General features: G+C 41.7%; 1 protein-coding gene across 3 annotated transcripts in view; it reads right to left on the reverse strand.

The window, feature by feature from the left end:
• Positions 1–7,126, reverse strand: part of GABRB2 (gamma-aminobutyric acid type A receptor subunit beta2) — a 272,105-nt gene extending 264,979 nt beyond the window's left edge. For all 3 annotated transcript variants that reach the window (XM_075543185.1, XM_075543183.1, XM_075543184.1), the window contains exons 1-3: positions 7,050–7,126; positions 6,811–6,902; positions 5,821–5,888 (exon numbers count right to left, since the gene is read on the reverse strand). In XM_075543185.1, the coding sequence (XP_075399300.1) occupies positions 5,821–5,888; positions 6,811–6,902; positions 7,050–7,126 (237 nt within the window). The remainder of the gene's footprint in view (positions 1–5,820; positions 5,889–6,810; positions 6,903–7,049) is intronic.
• Between the last annotated feature and the right edge of the window lie 15,795 nt (positions 7,127–22,921).

Here is a 22,921-nt window from a genome sequence, read left to right on the forward strand (position 1 = left end):
AAATTGATTAAAAAGATAATGACCATATACTCTTATGTTTGTAAGATCAGAGGGAAATGTTCCCCCATCTACCTCGTTGGGCTAAGTGGTATGTGTTTTCTAAAACAGAAAAAAATGTTAAAATACTCCTGGAAATTTAAGTAAAAACATAGACCATAACATTCTATATACAAAATAATGAATTACAAGGTGTAAAATATGATTAGGCAAATAAACAACAACTAGAAGGCAATATTGGCAAATTTAAACACAATTATAATCAAAAGATGGGAATGCAGAAAATTTTTGCCTCTAACATTTGTTGGAATTTTAAAAGTGGTCTTGCCAGTGTGTGACACCCAAAATAAATGGAAATGGTGATAAAGTCCAAAAATTCATTACTCAGCCATCATTATCTAATTACTTGGAAGTGAAAACGCAGAATCATTCTCGGTGCCAGTGGTTCTAAACCACAGACAGTTTTGACACTAGGACACACAGGGCTATTTCTAGAGGCATTTTGGTTGGCACAGTAGAGGAGGTGCCATTAGGGTCCTATATGTATAGGTTAGGAATGCTGTCAAAAACCTTAAAATGGACTGGACAGCACACCTATACCCCAAATTTTATCTGGCTAACAACTGAAAGTATGGGAGGTAAGAAGCCTTGCTATAGAGTTATCACAAAAAAACGTGTAAGTGTATGTCAAGTATAAGTCAAGTGTAAGTCACTCCTATTAAGTGTAAGTCACCTCCTATTAAGAAAAATAATTTCCCTGATTTCCAGGGAATTCTTCTAGAAATTCTCATGACCATCCAACATTTTTAGAAGACAGGAGGCTAAAACTCTCACAAATCACACACAAAATATGAAACCCAAGACCTTTCCTCTTGCCTACTTTTCTTGCAGGTAAACACATGCCTGTCCCTTTTTGTGCCAGACCTTTATCTCATGCCATATTGTCCAGACAAGCAAATGCCAAGCCCCAGGAAACTATTTCTTCTAAGAGTTAACCAAGGGAAATGGATTCAGAAATAGGATTCCCAAGTAACATTAGTTCCTTAAGAAGAGGTGAATAAGTCTTATGGAGATGCAATCCTAATAATGAGCCTCATTTGTGTCATAGGGGTTGGTGGGAGGAAGTATCATAGAGAAAAAATTTAAATAAAACACACCAACAAAAACTCAACTTCCATAGAAGAAATTATTTGCATTAGTGTTTTATCTGAAAATATTTTTTTCTCAATAGATAAAATTCAATTGAAAACAATGTCTTGATAATCAAAGAAGAAGGGTGGAATTTTTTCATAAGAGTGTCAACCAAAAGTACTAAGACCTCATCCATTCCTCTGAAAATGCAGTCGGATGGGTATGAGCAATGTAATTCACCGAGGAACTTGGGGTCCAGAGAAGCTGAAAGGAAGTGTCCAAGGCAACCACCAAACCACTGCTGCTGAATTGATTCCCATTCACCCGTGACCCTACAGGACAGAGGAGAACTGACCCAAATGAGCTCCAAGGCTGTAACTCTTTATAAAAGGCAACGGCAACGCCACCTCTTTGTCTCCCACAAACTGCTCATCTGATCCCTTTAATCACGGAACCACTGGTGTTCCTGAAGAGTGAACATGCAGATATTAAGTTTACGTTTCATGAGACCAGAGGACAGGGCTCTCTGGTTCATCATTGTGTCCCTACGGAGCCCTGGTGGCATGATAGATCAAGTGTTGGGAAACTTAGGCAGTTCGAATCCACCAATGACTCCATGAAAGAAAGACAGATGAGGCTGTCTGCTCCATGAAGACTCCCAGCCTTGGGAAGCCTAAAGAGCAGCCCTGTTCTGCCCACAAGATCACTGGAGTGAGAACCGACTCAAAGGCAGGGTTCTTTGTCTTTTCTGAGTTAGGCCCTCACCAGTATCTAACTGAAGCCAGCACTGACCCCCGTACCATCAGAGCTCTGTCACAATTATAGCAGTGGGTAAATATGCATTTGTTGCCTTGAATTTTCAGCTGTGCAGCTGGTGATGCAGGCAAACATCTGCTAGAGGGGGAAAAATAAAATTTAAAAAAAACAGTGCTTTTCTCCTTTTGCCATTCCATAAAATAGGTAATTTGTATATGTGTTTACTAGAATTCTTTCCTCAAAAGTGAAATATTGCTTCACTTTTGGGATGGCAAATGTGTTGTTTCAGATAGAGAAGAATCTTCTTTAAATGAAGAGAAAGTTATTTCAGTCTATAATCTTCAAAGCCAAACTTGGATCTTAAAATACACGTTTCATCAAAGCATCTTTAAAAAAAAAACCTTCTAATTTCGCTAAGACATCTAAAAATATTTTATCCCGACGCTAACCTTTCTGCTCAGGAGCATCCTAATCAAGATCACAATCTTCTAATGATCTTCAGCTGGCCCTGGATATTGTCACATTGTCCCCCAGAACTATAACCACTTGACCCAGTAAGAACCCTCAATGGTACTCCAAATCTCTGCTGCAGTTTCTTCACATTTATGAAATAGGGCCATGACTCCATACTCCTTCATGTCCATCAAACTACTACAATAAGCAACACTAAAAGGATCAATGACTTGGGCTGAAGGACACCTTAGCATCCATGTCTTCTCTCCTTTCAAACATAAGGAAACTGGGATCTCCTCACTGGTAGTATCTGTTCAGAGACCACTAATATTTTTACATAGAACTAATGGGTTCTGGTAGTCACTTGAGATGACAATAACGAGACTACCCTGCAAATATGATTCTTCCGTCAGTGGAAAGTTGCATTCGGCTGTGAGGCTGTGGGAAAGGCCCGGCATTAAGCTTCTGGAAATCAGCCAGTGAAACCTGATGGATTGCAATGGCTCATCTGCAACTGGTCATAAGGATGGCAGGATGGCACAGGAAAAGCGGCCACTCGTTCCTTGGTTTAGGGCATCACTGTGGGTCAAGAGCTGACGCCAGGGCAGTTGGCAACAACTTCTCTGGCCTCGTCTGAATTCTCCTAGCATGAAGACGCAGCACAAGCAGCACTAGCAGGATTTTCTGGCTCGGTTCAGGCCTTCTCCATCATTGTAAGTTATCAGGAGCGCCACATTAATGTGGGCCCCTACCCTTCCAGTACAAATGCATCAACGCCGAGTCTACAGGAAGATTTGATATAGTCAGAGATAGGAAGTCGAGGTTCAAGAAGAGTAAGGAAATGAGAACAATTTTGAAGATGGTACAGGACCCTGGCTATGCTTTGTTCACCTGTTCATAGTTACTATGAATTGGAACAGACTCAAGGGCACCAAACCACAGCAATGAGCTAGACACTTATGTGTTAATCAGTTTTAGGTTTCCCTCAAACAATTAACCTTTATTTTAGAACCAAATCCAATCAAAAGGTCCTAGTCCTGTTAGACCCAGAACCAGGAGACAAGTGGGGGGCGGGGGGAAATATGATACAACATCTTATTTTATTCAGACATCACTGATGAAATCATCTGAAGGAGTCTAAGTGGCATCGTGATTAAAAAGTTGAGCTGCTAACCACAGGGTTAAGCAGTTCAAAACCACCAGCTTGCCCTGCATGAGAAAATGAGGCTTTCTACTCCAGTGAAGAGTTTCGGTCAGGGCCGGTTTCTTCCCCATCCTGGAGGTGTTGCCTCTATAGCAATTGGTATTGACTCTTTACAGTTGGTTCTATAGCAGTGAGTTTGTTTGAGTTTGGATGAAATTCTCTATAGTTACTTCAGGTCAAATACACATTTTAATTCATAATACCAAAACAATACCCATCACAAGATTTCTTAATAATTAGGATAGCTAGTTGAAAAAAAACAGTTAATTTTTCAACAAGTCAGAATGTGTCTAGGCAGGTCCACGTGTGTAAGTATTAGGACAAGAAAGGAATCTGTCACAAGGCTATTAACACTTTGTTCTAATCATTAATGCTGCAACACTGCCCCATTTACAAGCGGGCATTTATTTTTGCACTTTCAACATCCCATGATTTTTCAGCAACAGTAAATAGCTTTTAAAAATAACACCTCATCTTAGCTAGATCTATATTTTGACTAACAAGCCGTTGCACTGTATCCACCTAAGACACCTTCCAAAATGCAACATGCAGGTTAAAAACTGGCAAAACTTAGCAACAAACCAAAATTCTACAGCACTAAATGGTTTTAGGAGAGATAGGTGAGTTCTTATTGAATCTATGGCAGAAGTCTCTAATCATGTCATCAGTGTGTGGCTGGATCCTAATTATTTTCTTCGTTACGCCACAAAAATCGCATTTTGGAGGAGGACAGAGTGAGAGTATATTATAATATAGGAGAAAATTATGACTAAATCACATGTAGGATGCTTCTGATGTGTGTGCGTGTGTGCGTGTGTGTGTGTGTATCAACAGAGTTTAGCTTCAAGTCCTTGGGTCTTGGGAGACATCCATAATAGATTTTTGTTCTTGCAATCAAACTTAAAATAAAACAAATATAAACTTCTAAATCCTCCTCACAATCAGTGGTTTCCAAATATATATATACTCTGCCAAGAGTATTTTAACAATGTGAGTGAAATATGTGGTTCTGAATCACCCAGTATTATCTTTAGTCTGTGTCTGTATCATATGTAGTAGAAAATTCCCAATAATCAAAATATAAAATGCTATTGAAATAGTTGCATGTCCCCCTTCAGTAATCAGAAGATGTTTCAGAATCTTATGGGGTTCACAGTAACCACTTATGCTTAGACAGCATACATGGACAATCCTGTCTATTTGAGCTTCCTCTTCCAGTGAATTCTGGGAATTCAAACACGTGTGGAATGTCACCAGCTTGTCCAATGCCTAGTAGAGCTTTGGATCTCAAGTTAACTTAAGAAGTGTCCTACTTTTCTGGCATAGAAATACAGTGTACAAAAGCTCCTGTACTGCACATTTCTGAAACGGTCGACCCAAATCCGATACAAGGAGGAACTTCCAAAGACACAGATCAGAAAGGTCACTGGAGAAAAACCCCAAGTAACTACAGCACGTGTCGTCTTATTTGTCTGTAGTGCTCACAAAAGGGCAGCAGGGGGAGCTCCTGCATGAAGTAAACCCCCCACAAGGGTTTCCTGGTCAGGAACTCCAAGGGTTTTTCTCTCCTTGCTTGCCCCATGTCCAAAGAGATAGCCAGTAAGGACTGCCTCTGTAAATACAATATGGAGGCTTAAGATACCCAGTGAATAATGTTGCAGAAGTAGCTGGAGAAAACACATGGGTGTGAGCCTGTATTTTGAGAGCAGGGTGAACACTTTTTTTTTATTATTTCAGGGAAGGGACTGGAGGGAGGGGAAGACAATGGGGGGTGGGGAGGGTTGCCAATGGAGGAGATGATCTCCTAAAGCAACACGTGAACAGCAGTCACGCTGGGGCATCTATGCGATCTCTTGGCTACAGTTTAGTTTGTAGGTTGTATTCTCTTTAAAACGCCTGCTCAGAAACACTCCCTCCTCCCTATTCCAAATCCAGAAAAATCACCAATAAACGGGGTTTTCCACGGAGCCCTAGAACACGTGACTCCTGCTGGGCGTTTCCAGTGTGTGGCTGCCTTGTTACAGATGAATTGGGGATGTGTTTTACTCTCTCTGTGCCAGGTTCTAAATAATCAAACCATGTTAGAAAATTGGTTAACGGTAATAAAAAGCACGCTGTAATTTCAAGCAGTGAGTTACAAGGTTAAAAAAAATCCCTACTGTGTCCCCCTCCCCACCCCACCCCCCACACATACTCACACTAACACACCCCACAGGCTGCTTTCTTCTCCTTTCTGGCCTCCATTCTAAGTCTCCAGAGACACAAGCCTCAGTACTCACCATATTGACTTCCGAAACCATATCGATGCTAGCGATGTCAATGTTCATTCCTACCGCCACCGGAGGCCCTGCAAACCAAGATGGCCAGTCACGTGATTCCTCAGAACTTCGTTCTGAGCAAGAGTTGTCCCTGGACAGCATGAGGCACTCTGCTTAAAAGCCCTCAGCACTACCCACCTCTACCCACGCTGAATCCCTTTATATAAAATGCTGTTTTTCCCATGCACACACGTGAGTCTCCATGGGTGACGGAGACCAACTATGTCTACACATGTAGATGTTTGAACATGCAAACTCACAAAACCCACAGAGCACAGGAATCGCCCTAGCCCAAAACATATATATATATATTTCCATTTTTCATCATTTTCCACCCCCTTCTCTGCACACGTTTTAACTCTTTGAGCTTCATGAAACTCCAAAGAATAATGGAGTAGGTATATTGGCATATGCAGGACTCCAGAGAGGATGGTCTCCAGCCCCTCGCCCTCCCTGTCCCCTCAGCTCTCCCAGGTGTAGTGAGATTTCCAGGGCTGGATAATATCCAGATAAGAGTCTTAAACAATGGCTAAAACTCTTCCAAAGTAGGCGGGCACAGGGGTTAATGCCACCTTTCAGCCAATTGCCTGCATATCTAGTGCTCAGAATAAAAACGTTCATGATGGCCTTTAGTAAGTCAGGTTCTCAGGGCACTCCAAGCCCTAAACTTAAGAGGTTTGTAACAGAGAAAGCAGAAGGGCATCTGTCAGCACATTGTTATGTACATGCGAAGATTGTCTCGTAGAAAGATCATCTAAGTGCTGGACAGTACAAATTAACTTGAGTTTGGATCAGTTTCTCACTAATGCCAGCCCACAAGCATATTCAGTACACCGCATGCACCCACAATGAGGGAGATGGGAGAGGCGGCGCGAACAAAGCTCAAAAGGGAGCTCCGCTACATGCTACATACTGCTGGACCGTTACTTATGTGCAAGGTAACCTGATTACCTCCAAAATCTGGCCTCAGACGAATGTCATAGCCTTTCAGGAGTCTATCCACCGTCTCTTTAACCAGCGACATATTACTAGGGTCATTGACGCTAAAGAAAGAAAGGAGAATAAACAAGAATCAATAAGGCAGCCGGCACAGCTACTTCAGCATCACTAGAGATCCCTGTTCACAGAGGTATGCAGTCAGAACCCTTCGGAGTGAGAACGGAAAACCAGAAACGCCCGTGCACACTTACCTCTGAGCACATACAACGGCGATTATCAAGGGAAAGGACCAGAAGCCGAAGTAACCCTTTTTCCGGACTCTCCACATCCCTCTAGTTTTGATGGGATTGAGGGTTTCACTGGAGAGAGAAGATCCAACTTAGTCTGCCCAGTGCAGTAATGCTAATGTGAGGCGCATGCGCACCCTGTACCAAAACATCAAAGGGGCAGCGGCGGCTGCCTGGGACCAAGCGGATTGCCTTAGGAGGAAAAAAAAAGAAAGAAAGAAAGAATATTAAAGGAGAAAAGAAAAGGCATTTCCAAACATAGTACATAGATATCTGAGTAATACCGGAAACCTACCCCACAGAAACACCAGGGTAAATATCTTTAGGACCAAGCAAAAACAACTACAGTGTCTTGGAAGTTTCAGTAGTTGCAAGCAGCAGTTTTGCGCCTCCTGGAGGGTAGGTTTCCTGTGTGTGTATGTGTGCGCGCGTGCACGCGCGCGCGCGCTTAAATATGGAAAACAGGATTAGGGATTTAGGGGAGAGCAGGTGAGGGGTGCGCGTGGAACCCTGTGCCTGGGAGTCCAATTCTGGGCACCGCAAGCAGACTGGGGAGAGGAGCTGGAACTTTTATTTCCTCAGTGGGAACCGGGAGGAGGGGGGACAAGGGGAGCAGGGAGAAGGGAGAGGAGGGATGGAACCCCGTCTGAGTGTCGTGCTACCTAGGGGATTGGGGGCGGGGGGAGGGGCGGAGGATGCCCAAGGAAGGGGGAAGAAGAAAGGAAAGGAAAAGAAAGGAATCCGAGGATGCTAGGCTCTGTTCTGGAAACCCAGGAGTAATTCTGCACTACTCACGGGCGGGCGCGTCCTCCTGCTCACCCTTTGCCCCCTACTCCCGCAGAAGAAAACCTCGGGGTCCCGCTCTCTCGCCCGGTGACGTGCCTGCCCAGCTAGTCGGAGTTATTTATAGCCAGAGGGGAGGGGACGCAGGAGCAGGAAGGCTACGCGCTCCCTCCAGGTTTCAGCGGGATTCTGGATCGGACCGGGGAATTGTCGGTGCTGAGGGTGGGGTGTGGATGCCGGGCTCGGGAGGATGGGGTCTGGGGGCGTGCGGGCTGGAAGGACGAGCGCCCGAGAGCGAGGCTGGGGGGCAAGAGGGCGTGGGCTGTGACACCGCTCCGGAAGGACAGGTGGCCCGCTGGGACCAGCCCCCTTTCCCCCCGCCCCCTCCCCCCACACCCCCTCAGTGGCTCGCGCACCCAGCGCGCAAGCACACGTGCGGGCACCCTCCCCACCCGGCGCCCGCCCAGCCTCTCCTCACCTCGCGGCCCGCGCTCCTCGCCCACTCTCGCCGCGGAGTCGCGCTGGATCCCTGGCCCCTCGGCCCGGTCCGGAAGGGCTGGGAGGGGGACACGGGCTGTTGGCAGTCAGAGTCCCAATGCCTGGAAGGGGAGCACAATGAGGAAGGGCCCGGGACAAGCGGGGCACCGCGTTCCGCCGCCGCTCCCCCCACTCCCTTCCCTTTGCCTGCTTCTCGGAGCCCGGCGGGACTCCCGCACCCGAGTGCCTCTCCCCTCCCGCCAGAGCCTGGGCTCGGCTTGCCAGAGCAGGAGGAGGAGGAGGAGGAGGAGGAGGAGGAGGAGGAGGAGGAGGAGGAGGAGGGAGATACTCATTCCACCAAAAAAAAAACAAAAAACCGACAACCAACCAACCTCTCCTCCGCTGGAGGGGAAGGGATGTGTTGTGGGCACCAGGAGGTGTCAAAGGCTGAGGGCACCAGGACTGGCAATAGGAACCCCACCAGGTACACCCAAGTTCATCTTGTGGCCTTAGGGCACAAGGCAGGGGCTTCCCCAGTGGCTCTGGGGAGCATCTGAGGAAACCAGAGCTCAAACCTTTATTCTGGAGCCCGGTGCTTTAACTAGTCCTTACTGTGCCCATAACTAGCTGCCAAGAGAGTTGCATTGATCCATACACCAATATTGGGTTTTTAGTTATCACTTCAGTTACTCCATTTCATGGATGGAAAGCAGCGCGGGGTGGGGTTGGGGTGGGGGGGCGGGGCGGGCAGGGACTGGCACACTGAAGCTAAGGAACTTGCCCAAGGTCATCCAGGTGGCGAGAAATGAAACTCTAATTGGATGCTAAAGGCAACCTCCCTAACCGCTGGAGGAACAGCCTGATTCCCCTCATTCCAGACCTCGCCCTTGCTCAGCCAAATCGTGGAGCCCTAGCAGAGCAGGAGAGAGGACTGTACTGGCCCCGCTGGTGTAGGCGGTGAGGAGGGGCCGCTGGCAGCACCTTGGGCAGCCTGGGGCGGACCGAGCTCCTCTGGCTGGCAGTCTGCTGCTACCACAAGATCTGAAACTCCTGGGTCTTGTTGCGCGCTGCACCATTGACACACTTACCTCAAGACAACTTCCCCCTACCCTGCTTTGGTCAGAGGGTCATTCTGGGGCAGCTTGGCAGAGTGTGAAAGGCTAGGGCAATAGGGAAGAATTCCCCTTTCCCAGGGATGGAAATCAGCAAGAAGTGAAAGCTTTGTGCACACTCACTGACAAAGGAAGCTCCTGGTTAGAGGCAGGTAAAGCTCTGTATTATGAACAGGCTAAGATCATGGTGCAGATCTACCGATGTGGAGTGCTACAGAGCGCCAAAGCTCATCTGAGTACACACACACACACACACACACACACACACGCACGCACGCACACGCACGAGCACCCGCGCGCGCGCACACACACGCGCGCACACACAAACGCAGAAATCTGTAACTACTGTGGCGGTTTTCTACATTGAGAACTAAGGAAAAGGGAAATCACTGAGTGCTCCTGTTCCCTTCAGCCTGATACCAAATGGAAGCCTTTTACACAGCTTTTACGAAAGGGGCCCTCGTAGTGCAGTATTTAAGCACTTGCCTGCTAACCAAAATGTGGGCAGCGGAAACCTACAAAAGAAAGAGGTGGCAATAGGCTACCCCAAAGATTGCAGCCTTGAAAAATCGATGGGGCAGTTCTACTCTGTTCTGCAGTGTCCCTTTCAGTCCAAATGGACTGGGTGACAGTTTTTATTTTGTTTTTTTTTAACTGGGCTAAAGAAAAACAAATTTGGATTATTCACATTATACCTAGGGGATTCAAAAAAGCAATTTGAGTCCCAATTGGTGAAGCCCTTGGAAACTACTCTCCCACATGAAACACTTCAATGCAGACCTTTCCATTCAAACAACTAGTTTCCACATTGTGCTTTCTGTGTTTCCAGCTCCTCCTTCTTAGGTCAATGTCAGTTTGACTTGAAAGGGGAAAAATGCAGTAAACAAAATAAACCACCAATACCATCATCATTTACACCCCACAGGGACTCCATTAGAGACCTAATACAATAACCACAACAATATCATAATGATAACCACTACTCTAGGAGAAAGGAGGTGAATTTTTACTGAAGGCCTAGTGAAAACAGAGTTAAGGGAGACCAGGAGGAAGGTGTAAAATAAAAGTAACTTGCATCGTAACAAGTAAAATAATAGGATTGTGCAAGATGAGAGCTTAAAGGAATTAGAGACAGATCCTTGGGTTTAAATATCAGCTCACCAATTTAATTACGTTGTCGTTGGGCCAAGTTTGTAGCTTCTCTAAGTCTCAGTTTCCTCCTCTTTAAAATTGTAGGTTCTAATTATAAACCTCTATAGGTATTGTTGTGTCCAGGAAAGGAAGCAGGGCATTGATGTATAAAACTAAATGGGTACAGGTTTGATGCAATTTTCATAATTTAGACTGAGAAGAGAGGAGTGGGCACTCCAAGGGACTTCAGCTAAGGAATCGTGTGAAAGACAGCAATCAAAAGAGCGATAATAAAAGAAACTTGATTGTCTACATGTAATAACATCGCAGTGACTGGAACTGAGGCTTATAATTTAAATCAGTCACTGCTAAAATTCCTAATAGTTATAAAACTTAAGATAAACTTATACCAAAAACAAATCTTTGTTGTACAGTAGAATCGACACCAGGGCACGTCTCTCTCTAAAAACACTACTTAGGGAGAAGTAACAATGAGAGCATTGGTGTGCAAGGTAGGGCACTGGTCAAATCTGGAGGTGTGTCACTTGCATCCTCTAGAACTTCAAAGGTATGATGAGAAAGTAGATATTAAGTACTCTTGGGAGATTACAGTTTGAAATCATCTCGGAGACTGAAAACTTCTAAATGAAAAGTATAAAGTCCCCAATCATGTGACACTAGTCTTCCTTATTCACTCATTTGTTCTGTAAATACATATTGCGTATCTGCTTTATTCCAAACATAGGTGGTCTCTGTTGAAATGGCAAACATAGTTCTATCACTTTGCTGTGGGCCAAAGAGGCTTTATACAAGCAATTGCTGTTGGAACATGTATTGGAATTGGGGAGGGGAATATATATACACATGCATAACTATATATATGCTCACACACACTTTTGTAGGTAGCTATTTAATGATTTGGCTTAAACTTGTCTGATGAAACTATACTTCTAATGAGATTTGAAATATGATTTAGTTGCAAGTAGCTGTTTCAGGCAACAAGAATCGTATTGCACATATCCTGGGGCAACAGAGGATGCCATAAATTAGGATGAAAGGAAAAGTGTAAGAAAAACCAGAAGACATGGGTCGAAGTGGCTTGAGAGCTCCCACCCCTCCAAACTCACCACCGATTATGATTCCTAGTAACACCAGGAAACTGGAAGCCGTTGACTGCTAAGCCAACAGGGTAGGGAGAAGATTCTAATGACACTGAAGGACAGCAGAAAGGACTGTAAGAGCTCTTTTAGAAGGCTATTACAGAAGTCCAGGCTAGAAGGGATGCTGATCACAATTAGGATGGCGACAGGAAAAGAAGGGAATGGGAGAACTTGCTAGATTTTGTGGCAGATGGGATATGAACAATGAGAGGAGAATTTAAGAATATTTTTTGAGCAACTCAGTGGTGGTGGCAGAAGAAAATGAGGTGATACCTCCAGTTTGGGTCATGATGAGCTTAAGATAACTATTAGTTAGTCAAGTTGTATTAGATATTTTTACACATGCTCCTAAAGCTCAAAACAAGGACTTGGCTGGGAAAAATGTAGATTTTTCTGATATACCCCAAATCTCTGTATCTCTCTCTGCTGCCTTGATTATTTTCTCTTAAGGTTTCATTTAACCTAACATATCCTATCCTTTATCTAGTTACTTCCATCTCCATCAGGGAATTAAAGTTTCACAAGGACAAAGATGTTTTTGTGTTTTGCTTACTGCTGGATTATTCTAGCACCTGCTGTCTATGATAGATACCTAACGCGGTAGTCTTTGGTCAGTGAGCTTATATCTGATGACCATCAGGTTGCAAACATTTTAAACGGTAAGCTGAGACTTACACAGGGAGTATGCACAGGAGAGCGACGAGGAGTTCTAAAGGAGAATTATCTGTTAAAGGAGAATTACAAGCTTAAAGGGTCCGATTAGGCTTGGCACAAAAAACTAATTTTGCATGATCAAATCCAAGAAAAGAGATAAGGAAGGAGGAGCTCTTTTCTAGGACTCCCATGAACAAAGTATCACAATTTGAGTGGCTTCAAATTACAGAAATATCTTGGCTCATAGCTCTAGAGGCAGCGGTTCTTGACCTTTGGGTCGCGACCCCTTTGGGGTCAGACAACTCTTCCACATGGGTCGCCAGATTCATAACAGTAGCAAAATTATAGTTATGAAGTAGCAACGAAAATAATTTTATGGTTGGGTGGTCACCACAACATGAGGAACTGTATTAAAGGGTCGCGGCGTGAGGAAGGTTGAGCACCTCCGAGGCTAGCAATCCAAATGCAAGTTGATTTCATGGCCATGTTCCCTCTGAAGGATCTAAGGAAATATCCCTTCTTTTCTCTCTCAGGTGCTGGTAATCCCAGGTTTACTTGACATAGAGATGCTTCCTCATATGCCTATCGTTCCTCTATCTTTCTCTTTGTCTCTCTTTTGCTCTTTTATAGCACACTACTTGATTGAGATTAAGACCCACCTTACTCCAATAAATGCACATTTGCCCTTAATTGATAGAGTTTTTGAAAATCCAATTTATAAACAAGTTCTCCCTCACAGGTGCTAGGGGATAGGTCTTCAGCATTTGTTTAGGGGGTACGCATTCAATATTTAAGAGAAAGATTAACTGATTGGATACTCCTTTCAAAAAGTCATTCAAAAAACTTTTATTAGTAAGTCTCATAATTCAAAAGGTATATAATTCAAAGGATAAGTCACTCTGCTCCTTTGGCATACTTATTATCTCTCAGAAAAGACCATAATTCAGTGTCTTGGGATAATAATGTAGCCTCTCCTATACATTTATCTTAACCTAAGGAAGAACAAGTAAGGAATATGTTTTATAGAAGCATAGTAACTTTTCTGGATTCCATACAGCTGAAGAATCAGAGATGATGATTTGGGGAGAGAGTGTTACAAAATAATTTATTAAATTATTAAAACATGTAATTTATTAAATTTACTATTAAAGGTTGGAATTCATGATGTTAAAAGAAATAATGAATCATATAGTTTTGAATATTGTTTTGGGATCTTTTAAAATTAGAGAAATTTTCAAAATAATGGAGAATAGAGATAAAGTCAAAATAAACAAACACATATAAAACATATGTGTACTACTTTCAAGTGTATAGAATAGGACAAACTTATTAATTACTATGGTAGTGTGACCAGAAAATACTTTTTGATACACACTATGATGTACATATAGGAATAATTTAAAAATCACATCTTCATATATCATATGTGAATGCACACCTATTTATGTTATAGGCTAAAAGCTATTCTGAGAGTGTTTTAAATTTCAAAAAATATCTTTTCTCCCTTAATCCAGGTATGTGTATATATATACATGTCACTGATTTGGCTGACAGATTTTGCTTTCACATAAACTAGATGAGTACACTAGTTGTATACTAGGGAAGAATTTTACCTTAAATTACCATCAATTTCAAATTATGCTCCTAAGTCTTTAATGAGGTTTTACTTTGTAAAATTGAAAATCTGAATGCTGTGCCTATTGAGTGCTGTTTCTCCTTCAGTGTGTAGTTTAAATACCAAATCCTGAATCTCTGTGAAATTATTGACCATAGAGTGATGTGTGTAAGATAAAGCCATGTATATTATTTCATAAAGAGATAGCATGCACTACTATTGTTCTATTGGTAAAAGCTTAGTAATCTATGACTGCACTTTGTGTCCGACACTGTTATCAGTGCTCTAAATACCTTATGGTACCTATAAAGTTGTGTAATCCCCACAATATGCCTATAGAAATTGCTACTGTGTCCATTTTACATATGAGGACATAGAAGCAGAGATATGCTCTTCTTGTTGGAAGGCATTCAGTCAGTCCCCCTCAGAAGGACCTTTAAGTGCAATCAAAGGCAGCACTGCCCAGTCTTGAGTCGTTCCCGGCATCGCTGTAAGGTTGAGCCCATTATGGTCATCACTGTTTAGCTGATCTTTTTACAAGTTTTTCTCTTTTTTACAGATCATCTACTTTACCAAGTAAGACGTCTTTGTCCAGGGATTGGTTTGTCTGTATAACATGTCCAAAGTACATGAGACAAAGTCTTACCATCCTAGCTATTAAACAGTATTTGGGTTGTACTTATTCCAAGACAGATTGGTTTATTTTTTCTGGAAGTCTATGGCATATTCATATTTAATATTATTTGCCAACACCAAAATTCAGAGGCATTTTAGGAGGCTTTTCTTCAATCATTCTTATTCATTGGCCACCATGCAAATCTATATGAGGCCAGTGAAAGTACCATGACTACGGTCAGGGGTATCTTAGTCTTCAAAGGGCCATCTTTACTGTGAAACACTGTAAAGAGGTCTTTTGCAGCATATTTTCCCAAGGCAACACACCACTTGATCTCATGATTGCTGTTTCCATGTAGTGTTGATTGTGAATCCAAGTAAAAGGACTTCTTTGACAACTCAGTGTCTTCTCTGTCTTCATGTTGTCTGCTGGTCCTGCTGGAAAGACTTTTGTTTCTATCCATTGAGTAATAATTCATACTAAAACTATAGTATTTGATCTTCATAATTAAGTAATTCAAGTGTCCCTTACTTCCAGATAATTCGGTTGTGTCATTAAAAGTGGACATGAAAAGTTTTTAGAGTCTTCCTCCATCCTAATGTCATATTTTTCTTCAGATATCCCAGCCTCTCTGATTATTCCCTCAGCAACCGATTGAGTAGTTCTGGTAAAACAATCCAACCTACTTTTCCTGCTCATACATCATGTAGTATCCCTTGGTTCTGTTTGAGCCACTTCCTTTTGTTTAGTTTATGTACAAGTTCCGCATGTGCATGATTCAATGTTTGGGAAGTCCTATACTTCATCATGTTATCCATAGGTTGTGATGTGGCACATTGTCAAATGCCTTTACATAGTGAAAGAAATACCAGTAAATATCTGTCTGATACTCTCTATTTTCAGCCAAAATGTATCTGCTGTATTAATGGCATCCTTCATTCCAACTTCTCTCCTGAATCTGACTCAAATTTCTGGCACTTTCTCAGAGTGTATTGCAGAAACCAATTTAATTATCTTCAGCAAAATTTTACCTGCCTGTGATGGAATTGATATAGTTTGATAGTTTCCATGTTCTCTTTCCTCTCCTTTTTTGGGAATGGTCATGAATATGGCCTCTTCCATGTGGTTGGTCAGGTAACTCGCATCCAAGTTTCTTGACATAATTTTGAGCACTTGCAATATTGCATCTCTTTGTTGGAAAATATCACCCCAAATTCTGTGCTCATGTTTTCACTGAGGTCTTTCTTGAATGCAACTTCAGGTTTTATTCCTTCAATACGATTGGTTCTTGATTATGGGATGTTTCCTGAAATTGTTGACAATTGACAAAAACCAATTATTTTTGGTACAGTGGCTCTGTGAGTTCCTCCCATCCTCTTGACGAGAATCACAGATAAAAAAAGCTATAAAGTCATGTGAGTTATAAGGACTAGAACTGGATTTGACCCTAAATAGTGAGCTTCTGAAGCCAGGAAAGGCAGAAATCTATGTACAGTTAACATTGAATTAATTTAATTTTAATATTTTATGCTTATTGGCATGGGGTTCATTGTATGAGTACACTGACTTGTGCAAAAGTGCATGTCTTTCGTTATTAGAAACTCCTAGGTTGGTCAGAAGATGAAAATAAAGATGTATTCAAGCTGATAACTCTATGCCTTTGCAAACAAAGCTCTGGAGCCATGCCCAGCCCATGCTTTCCAGCTTGCCTCACACAGTGTTAATAAAATTAAATTTAAAAGTTGCCCAGACAAAGGATCTTTGCACTTTAACAATTAACTGGCCAGTGAGAAACTTTGAGAGTTTGAGTTACTGGAAATCTTATGAAAGTGCATATATTTGAGATTAATCGATTTCAATAGTATGGGGAAATATGCCATTAAAAATACAAAATGAAATTATGTAAGTGCCAAATGGAAACAAATTGTGATATGAGGAAATAGCCTAAACCCTGCCATCATGGGTGCTAATTATATTAATGGAAAGTCTGGGTTGTATAAAGCACCACATCTCTCATGTTACAAAGGTTTCTAGGAGAGGAAAGAAACTGTACCAGCTGTTTATTAAACTTGAAAGAGGAGGGGTGTTGTGCCTTTCCAATGCGTGAAAAGAAGTCAAACGGACACATAAATAATGGCATGGAATAGCCTAAGGAATGAATGAGAAAGATCTTTCTCAGGTTGATTTCTTGAAGCTTATCACTCAGTGCTGACTGAAAGTGAGATAATGGAGTGACGAAGATGGGTTTGGCAGAGTGTAGGATCGCATCTTTCTGAGGTGTCCCATGATGCTCTTCCACCAGTGCTAGATGCCATAATGAGAGAACTTAGGGTTTATGAACCTTTCAACAACATACAAAATATACCTGAGTTCTGGAAAATGCATATGTGGGTGCTAAAATAAAAAAGCTATACTAAGATTAAATACTGTTTAATGATAATATTATAAGGTTTAAATGGTTAATAATTGCATAAAATTAAATATAAATGGGAAAACACATTTTAAAATGCTTTATATTATCTGTATGAGGACACTAAAACTTAGAGATTTAGGCACATGAAAGCCGAATAAAACTCCAGCTGCCTACAGTCTTAAGGGATTTTAATTCTGCCCCTTCTGTGCTTCTAAAGGCAATCATGATCTTTCTCTATATCATTTTTAATCATCTTAGGAAGCATTCCACTTGTAAATATTACAAGAGACAATACTATGTGTTGCTCATCGTTTTAATATTTCCCCAGCTTACTGCATTTACCTAACTTGTAGGGGATACTCAGTAATTAGTACAACATAATTACAATTATTGTTTATAGGAAATATCTGTTGAGTATTATTAGCTTTCTGGCTCTGTAATGGAAACTAAAAATTCACTACTAAATTAATATTTTCAATTCTATGTGATGTGTCACCCAATACTCTCAGGATTGCGATTGTCTACAACCAAACTGAAATTGACAAGTGAATATTAAGTAACTGAACAATCAAAGGTACACAAGTTTGGGAAAAGTAGGATTCAAGGCCTTAGATTATTCTATTAGATGTCTGCCTTTCACTCTTCTTCTCATTTGTGCTTTAGTAAAATTGGTTTCATTTTTAAACAGGCTATGTTCCTAAAGGGGTTCCAATTTTAAAGCCAATCTATCAACTTTGAAGAGATTAACAATTTTAAAAACCATGAGGAATATGAGTGGCTATCTACTCAAGCACTCCCTCAATACATGAATACATTCTTTTATTAAATTGCCACTCTACGATGCTCACTCTCGCGACACAACTGCTAAAGCCAAAGTGGGTGAACAAGTAAATGTGGTGAAGAAAACTGATGGTGCCCGGCTATCAAAAGAGATAGTGACTGGGGTCTTAAAGGCTTGAAGATGAACAAGCGGCCATCTAGCTCAGAAGCAACAAAGCCCACATGGAAGAACACATCAACCTGAGTGATTGCATGGTCCCAAAGGGATTAGTTATCAGCTATAAAAGAACAAAAAATCATATCATTGGCTGCACACCTCCATGATATGACCGCTGAAGACAAACGGGTGCATAAGCGAATGTGGCAAAGAAAGCTGATGGTGCCTGACTATCAAAACAGATAGTGTCTGGGGTCTTAAAGGCTTGAAGGTGAACAAGTGGCCATCTAGCTCAGAAGCAATAAAGCCCACATGGAAGAAGCATACCAGCCGGTGTGATCATGAGGTGCCAAAGGGACCAGGTATAAGGCATCATCCAAAAAAAAAAAGAATATATATATATATATATACCATAGTGAATGAAGGGGGAAGTGCAGTGTGGCGACCTGAGGCCCAAATGTTGACCACTGGAGATCCCCTCATAGAGGGGTTTAGGAGAGGAGATGGGTCAGTCAGGGTTCGATGTAGTACCGATGAAGAACATAGCTTTCCCTCAGATCCTGGATGCTTCCTCCCCCCAACTACCATGATCCGAATTCTACCTTGCAGGACTGGATAGGGCAGATGTTGTACACTGGTGCACATGGGAGCTGGAGGTACAGGGAACCCAGGGTGGACAATACCTTCAGGACCAGGGATGTGAGGGGCGATGCTGCTGAGAGTGGAGGGTGAGTGGGTTGGAAAGGGGGAACTGATTACAAGGATCCACACGTGACCTCCTCCCAGGGAGATGGACGGCAGAGAAGGGGGGGGGGAGACTCCGGATAGGGCAAGATATGACAAAATAACAATCTGTGGATTATCAAGGGCTCATGAGGGAGGGGGAAGCAAGGAGGGAGGGGGAAAAAAAGAGGACCTGATGTGGAGGTCTTAAGTGAAGAGCAAATGCTTTGAGAGTGATTAGGCAAAAGAATGTACGGATGTGCTTTATACAATTGATGTATGTATATATGTGGATTGTGATAAGAGTTGTATGAACCCCTAATAAAATGTAAAAAATGAAAAGGAAAAAAAGACAATAATAATTCATAAATGATCAAAGGTTCATGAGGGAGGGAGAGGGTGGAGGGAAGGGGAAAGATGGGGAGCTGATATTAAAGACTCAAGTATAAAGCAAATGTTTTGAGAATGATGATAGCAACAGATGTACAAATGTGCTTGACCCAATGAATGCATGTATGGATTGTGATAAGAATTGTATGAGCCCTCAGTAAAATGATTTAAAAAAATCAAAATCCAGATTAGAGATTAGAATAAAAATTAGAGACGTTAACAAAAAGAATATGAGTGGCTAAAAAATCATTGCCCATAATAAGATAGTCGACATACTGCTACCACAAAAAGGAGGAATGAATTTTGGGCAAGGGAAAATAAAGATGCCCATTATTGGTAGGATAAACATTATTTTATGTATTTTATGAATAATGGCATGAGACATGAAGATGACCAAAACAGGGAGCAGAATTACTTGTCCAACACGAATGTCCTTGCTTCTAAAGCACATGAATAAATACATGAATCTAGAACATGTTCAGATTCACTTCAATGGTATATGTTTGAAGCAATCACCCAGAAATTTTTGAATTGTCATGGTGTAACTTAATTAAACTAAACATGATATGGAAAATTTGAGATGAAAATCAATAAAATTATGAACAGGCATGGTTATAGATAAAAAGTCTCGTTAAATATTTGTATAACTGAGATTCATTAGTGAAAGTATTATAATCTTAACATGAACTGTTAAATCAACCCTTCTTATTTATCCTTAGGTCTTAATATTTCTGAAAAAAAAACTTTTGAATGAAAAAATCCCACAACTAAATATACAAAGGAATCTTATTAACTATCTAAGCATTTAAATATTTCCCAAGTTACTAATCAGAGAAAAGGTTCTTAATAGTGTTAACAAAATTTTTCTTTGGATATATATATATTTATTATGTATGTGTGTATGTCATATATATATGACATACACATGATGATATATACAAGCACGTGATAGGTACCTAAAAAGGGGATTTTTTTAAAGCTATGTATTAATGTATTTAAATTTTTCTTCAAAACAACCTTATCACCTTCAAAGTACTCTCCACTGCACTTAATACATTTGTCAAATCTATGATTGGATTCTTGAAAATATTTTCTAAACTCATCTGTTCAGGTGTCTGACAGCACTGCCCTCAGTTTTTTCTTCACCTCTTCTAAGTCATCAAATTACTGCCCTTTCCATTGGGCCTCCACTCAAGTACTTCCTCAGTGCAAGCACATGTTGTTCTAGTAAATTGGCATTCCATGATACACACATTCCCGACACGATTGCTGAAGAAAAATGTACATAAGCAAATGTAGTGAAGAAAGCTGATGGTGCCCAGTTGTCAAAAGATACAGTGCCTGGGGTCTTAAAGGCTTGAAGGTAAACAAGTGGCCATCCAGCTGAGAAGCCTCAAAGCCCACATGGAAGAAGCACACCAGCCTGTGTGACGACAAGCTGTCGAAGGGATCAGGTATCAGGCATCATCAGAACAAAACATCATACCCTAGTGACTTGATGTTAAACAAGTGTCTATCTAGCAGGGAAGCAACAAACCCCAATTGGAAGAGGCAACAAACCCCAATTGGAAGAGGCACACCGACCTGTGTGATCATGAGATGTTGACTGGATCTGGTATCAGGCATCAAAAGAACCAAAACAAATAATCAAATTGATGCAAACAAGTGGGGGTCGGTGTGGGAACCCAAAGCCCACCTTTAGACAATTGGACATCCCTTCACAGAAGATTCACAAGGAAGGGATGATCCAGACAGAGTGTAGTATACACCCAACAAAACATACAACATTCCTCTAGCTGTTTACTACTCCCTCCCCTCAACTATCATGACACCAGTTCTACCTTACAAACCCAGCTAGACTGTAGCATGTGCACTAGTACAGATAAGAGTTTTCAGTACATGGAATCCAGATCAGGAAAAAAAAACCAGCAACAAGAATAGTAATGGGGGTAGTGATATCATGAGGGTTGGGGAAAGGTGGGTGGGGAAGAGGGAAAATGGGGGAACCAATTTTAAGGGTGGCTATATAACCACCCCACCACCACCAGGGTGACAGAAATGTGGGTGAAGGGAGACAGACATCAAGCGGTGTAAGATATGAAAACAATAATGATTTATAGTTTATCAAGGGTTCACGGGGGTGGGGGGATAAAGAGGAGCTGATAACAAGGGGTCAAGTAAAAATAAAATGTTTTTTAAAATTATGATGGCAAACTATGTACAAATGTTCTTGATACAACTGATGTATGGATTATTATAATAGCTGTAAGAGCCGCCAATAAAAGTATGGATAAAAGAGAGTGAGAGAGAATAGCACCATTCCTTTGGAGCTGTGCTTTCAAAGCACGGTATGTTTCCAGTTGACGCTCTTTTTGCTGGTCAGTCAGAACCCGAGGCACAAATGTCACCGTGACCCTTCTCATTCCCAAATCTTCCATTACAATTCAATGAACTGAGCTGCAAGAAAGGACAAATAACTCCCCGTCTCTTCATGGTCCGTTGGTAATCTTTGAACACAAGTGCACAAATGTTGACATCTTCATTTGTTCGGAAAGTGGCTGATGTCCAGACTGAGGTTTGTCATCACTCTACATTTCACCGTTTTTGAAATGAGAAAACCACTCCTACACTTGAGTTTTTCCCATAGTGCGGTGCATATAAGCTGTGTTCAACATCACAACAGTCTCTGCCGCATTTTTCTGAGCAGGAAACAAAATTTCCCAGCTGCACACTGTTCTCTTTCATCGGCCATCACAAAAAAAGTTTGAGTGAAATTGCTTTTGGGGAAAAAAATCACTGTGGCCAGAGAGACCCTTCCCAGGTGAACCTTCCCAGGTGAACCTTCTCAGGGTGAGTTGCTGAACGCCAGCCTAGTGGGAAAAAAATGCTGACAACTAAAGCTCTACCTAACAGAGCTATTTTCCGTTTTTTGTTTTTTTTGGTAGCTCCTCTTAGACATATGCTCTAGTGACCTTTACTGATAGTTAACGTTGACCTTTCCTATCCCTCGTTTCATGTCCAGTCTTTTGGACGTGTAAGCAGGAGAGGCCAGTCCCTGGGAAATAGACATCACGCTTGGCACAGCGGAAGAGCAGCAAAAGACAGGGAAATCCTTGATGAGATGGACCAACTGAGACAGTGGCTGGGGCAATGGGCTCAAACACAACAAAGGTGAGCATGGTGCAGGACAAACCGGGTTGCTGTGAGCTGGAACTGACTTGGTGGTATTTAAAAACAGCAGCACCTCATTTAATTCTCAAACAATTCTATGAAATAGAGTTCTAAAATTATCCCCATTGCAAGACATGCTGAGTGTCATAGGTTCTGTTATTAAGCAAAGTTTCTTTTTGGAAAAGGGTGATTGCAGAAGAACTAGTCAAAGTCTGTCACGGTGAAGATTTCTTTAACAGAAACCTAGTGAGTAGGTGATAATAACCTGTTTTTTTCCCATTTGTTTTAGCATAGTTCTCCCATAATAGAAACTGCATGATGACATGTTTGTTCCTAGTTCCTGAGAAGGTGAATTTGGTTTTTGGTTCAAATAAATTATTAAGAGATACTGTTGGAAAGTTTTCTTTTGAGAAATGTGCTATATGGTCATGTAGAGAAAAGGTGTATGATTTTAAAAAATTAACTTTGAGGCTATAAATCCCAATCACCATTTTGTAAACATTTATATTAAAAAAATAATTTTTCTTAATAGGATTTCAAAATTAGGTGATTTGGCTGCCAAAGTCAATGGTCCATCAATAAGAAGCACAGAATGCTTCAGGTATGATCCCGTGATGTACTACATGGAGCGGTTGGTTTATGGCTCACCGAGAG

Source organism: Tenrec ecaudatus, chromosome 2 (assembly GCF_050624435.1).
Source record: "Tenrec ecaudatus isolate mTenEca1 chromosome 2, mTenEca1.hap1, whole genome shotgun sequence".
Classification (NCBI taxonomy): Eukaryota; Metazoa; Chordata; class Mammalia; order Afrosoricida; family Tenrecidae; genus Tenrec; species Tenrec ecaudatus.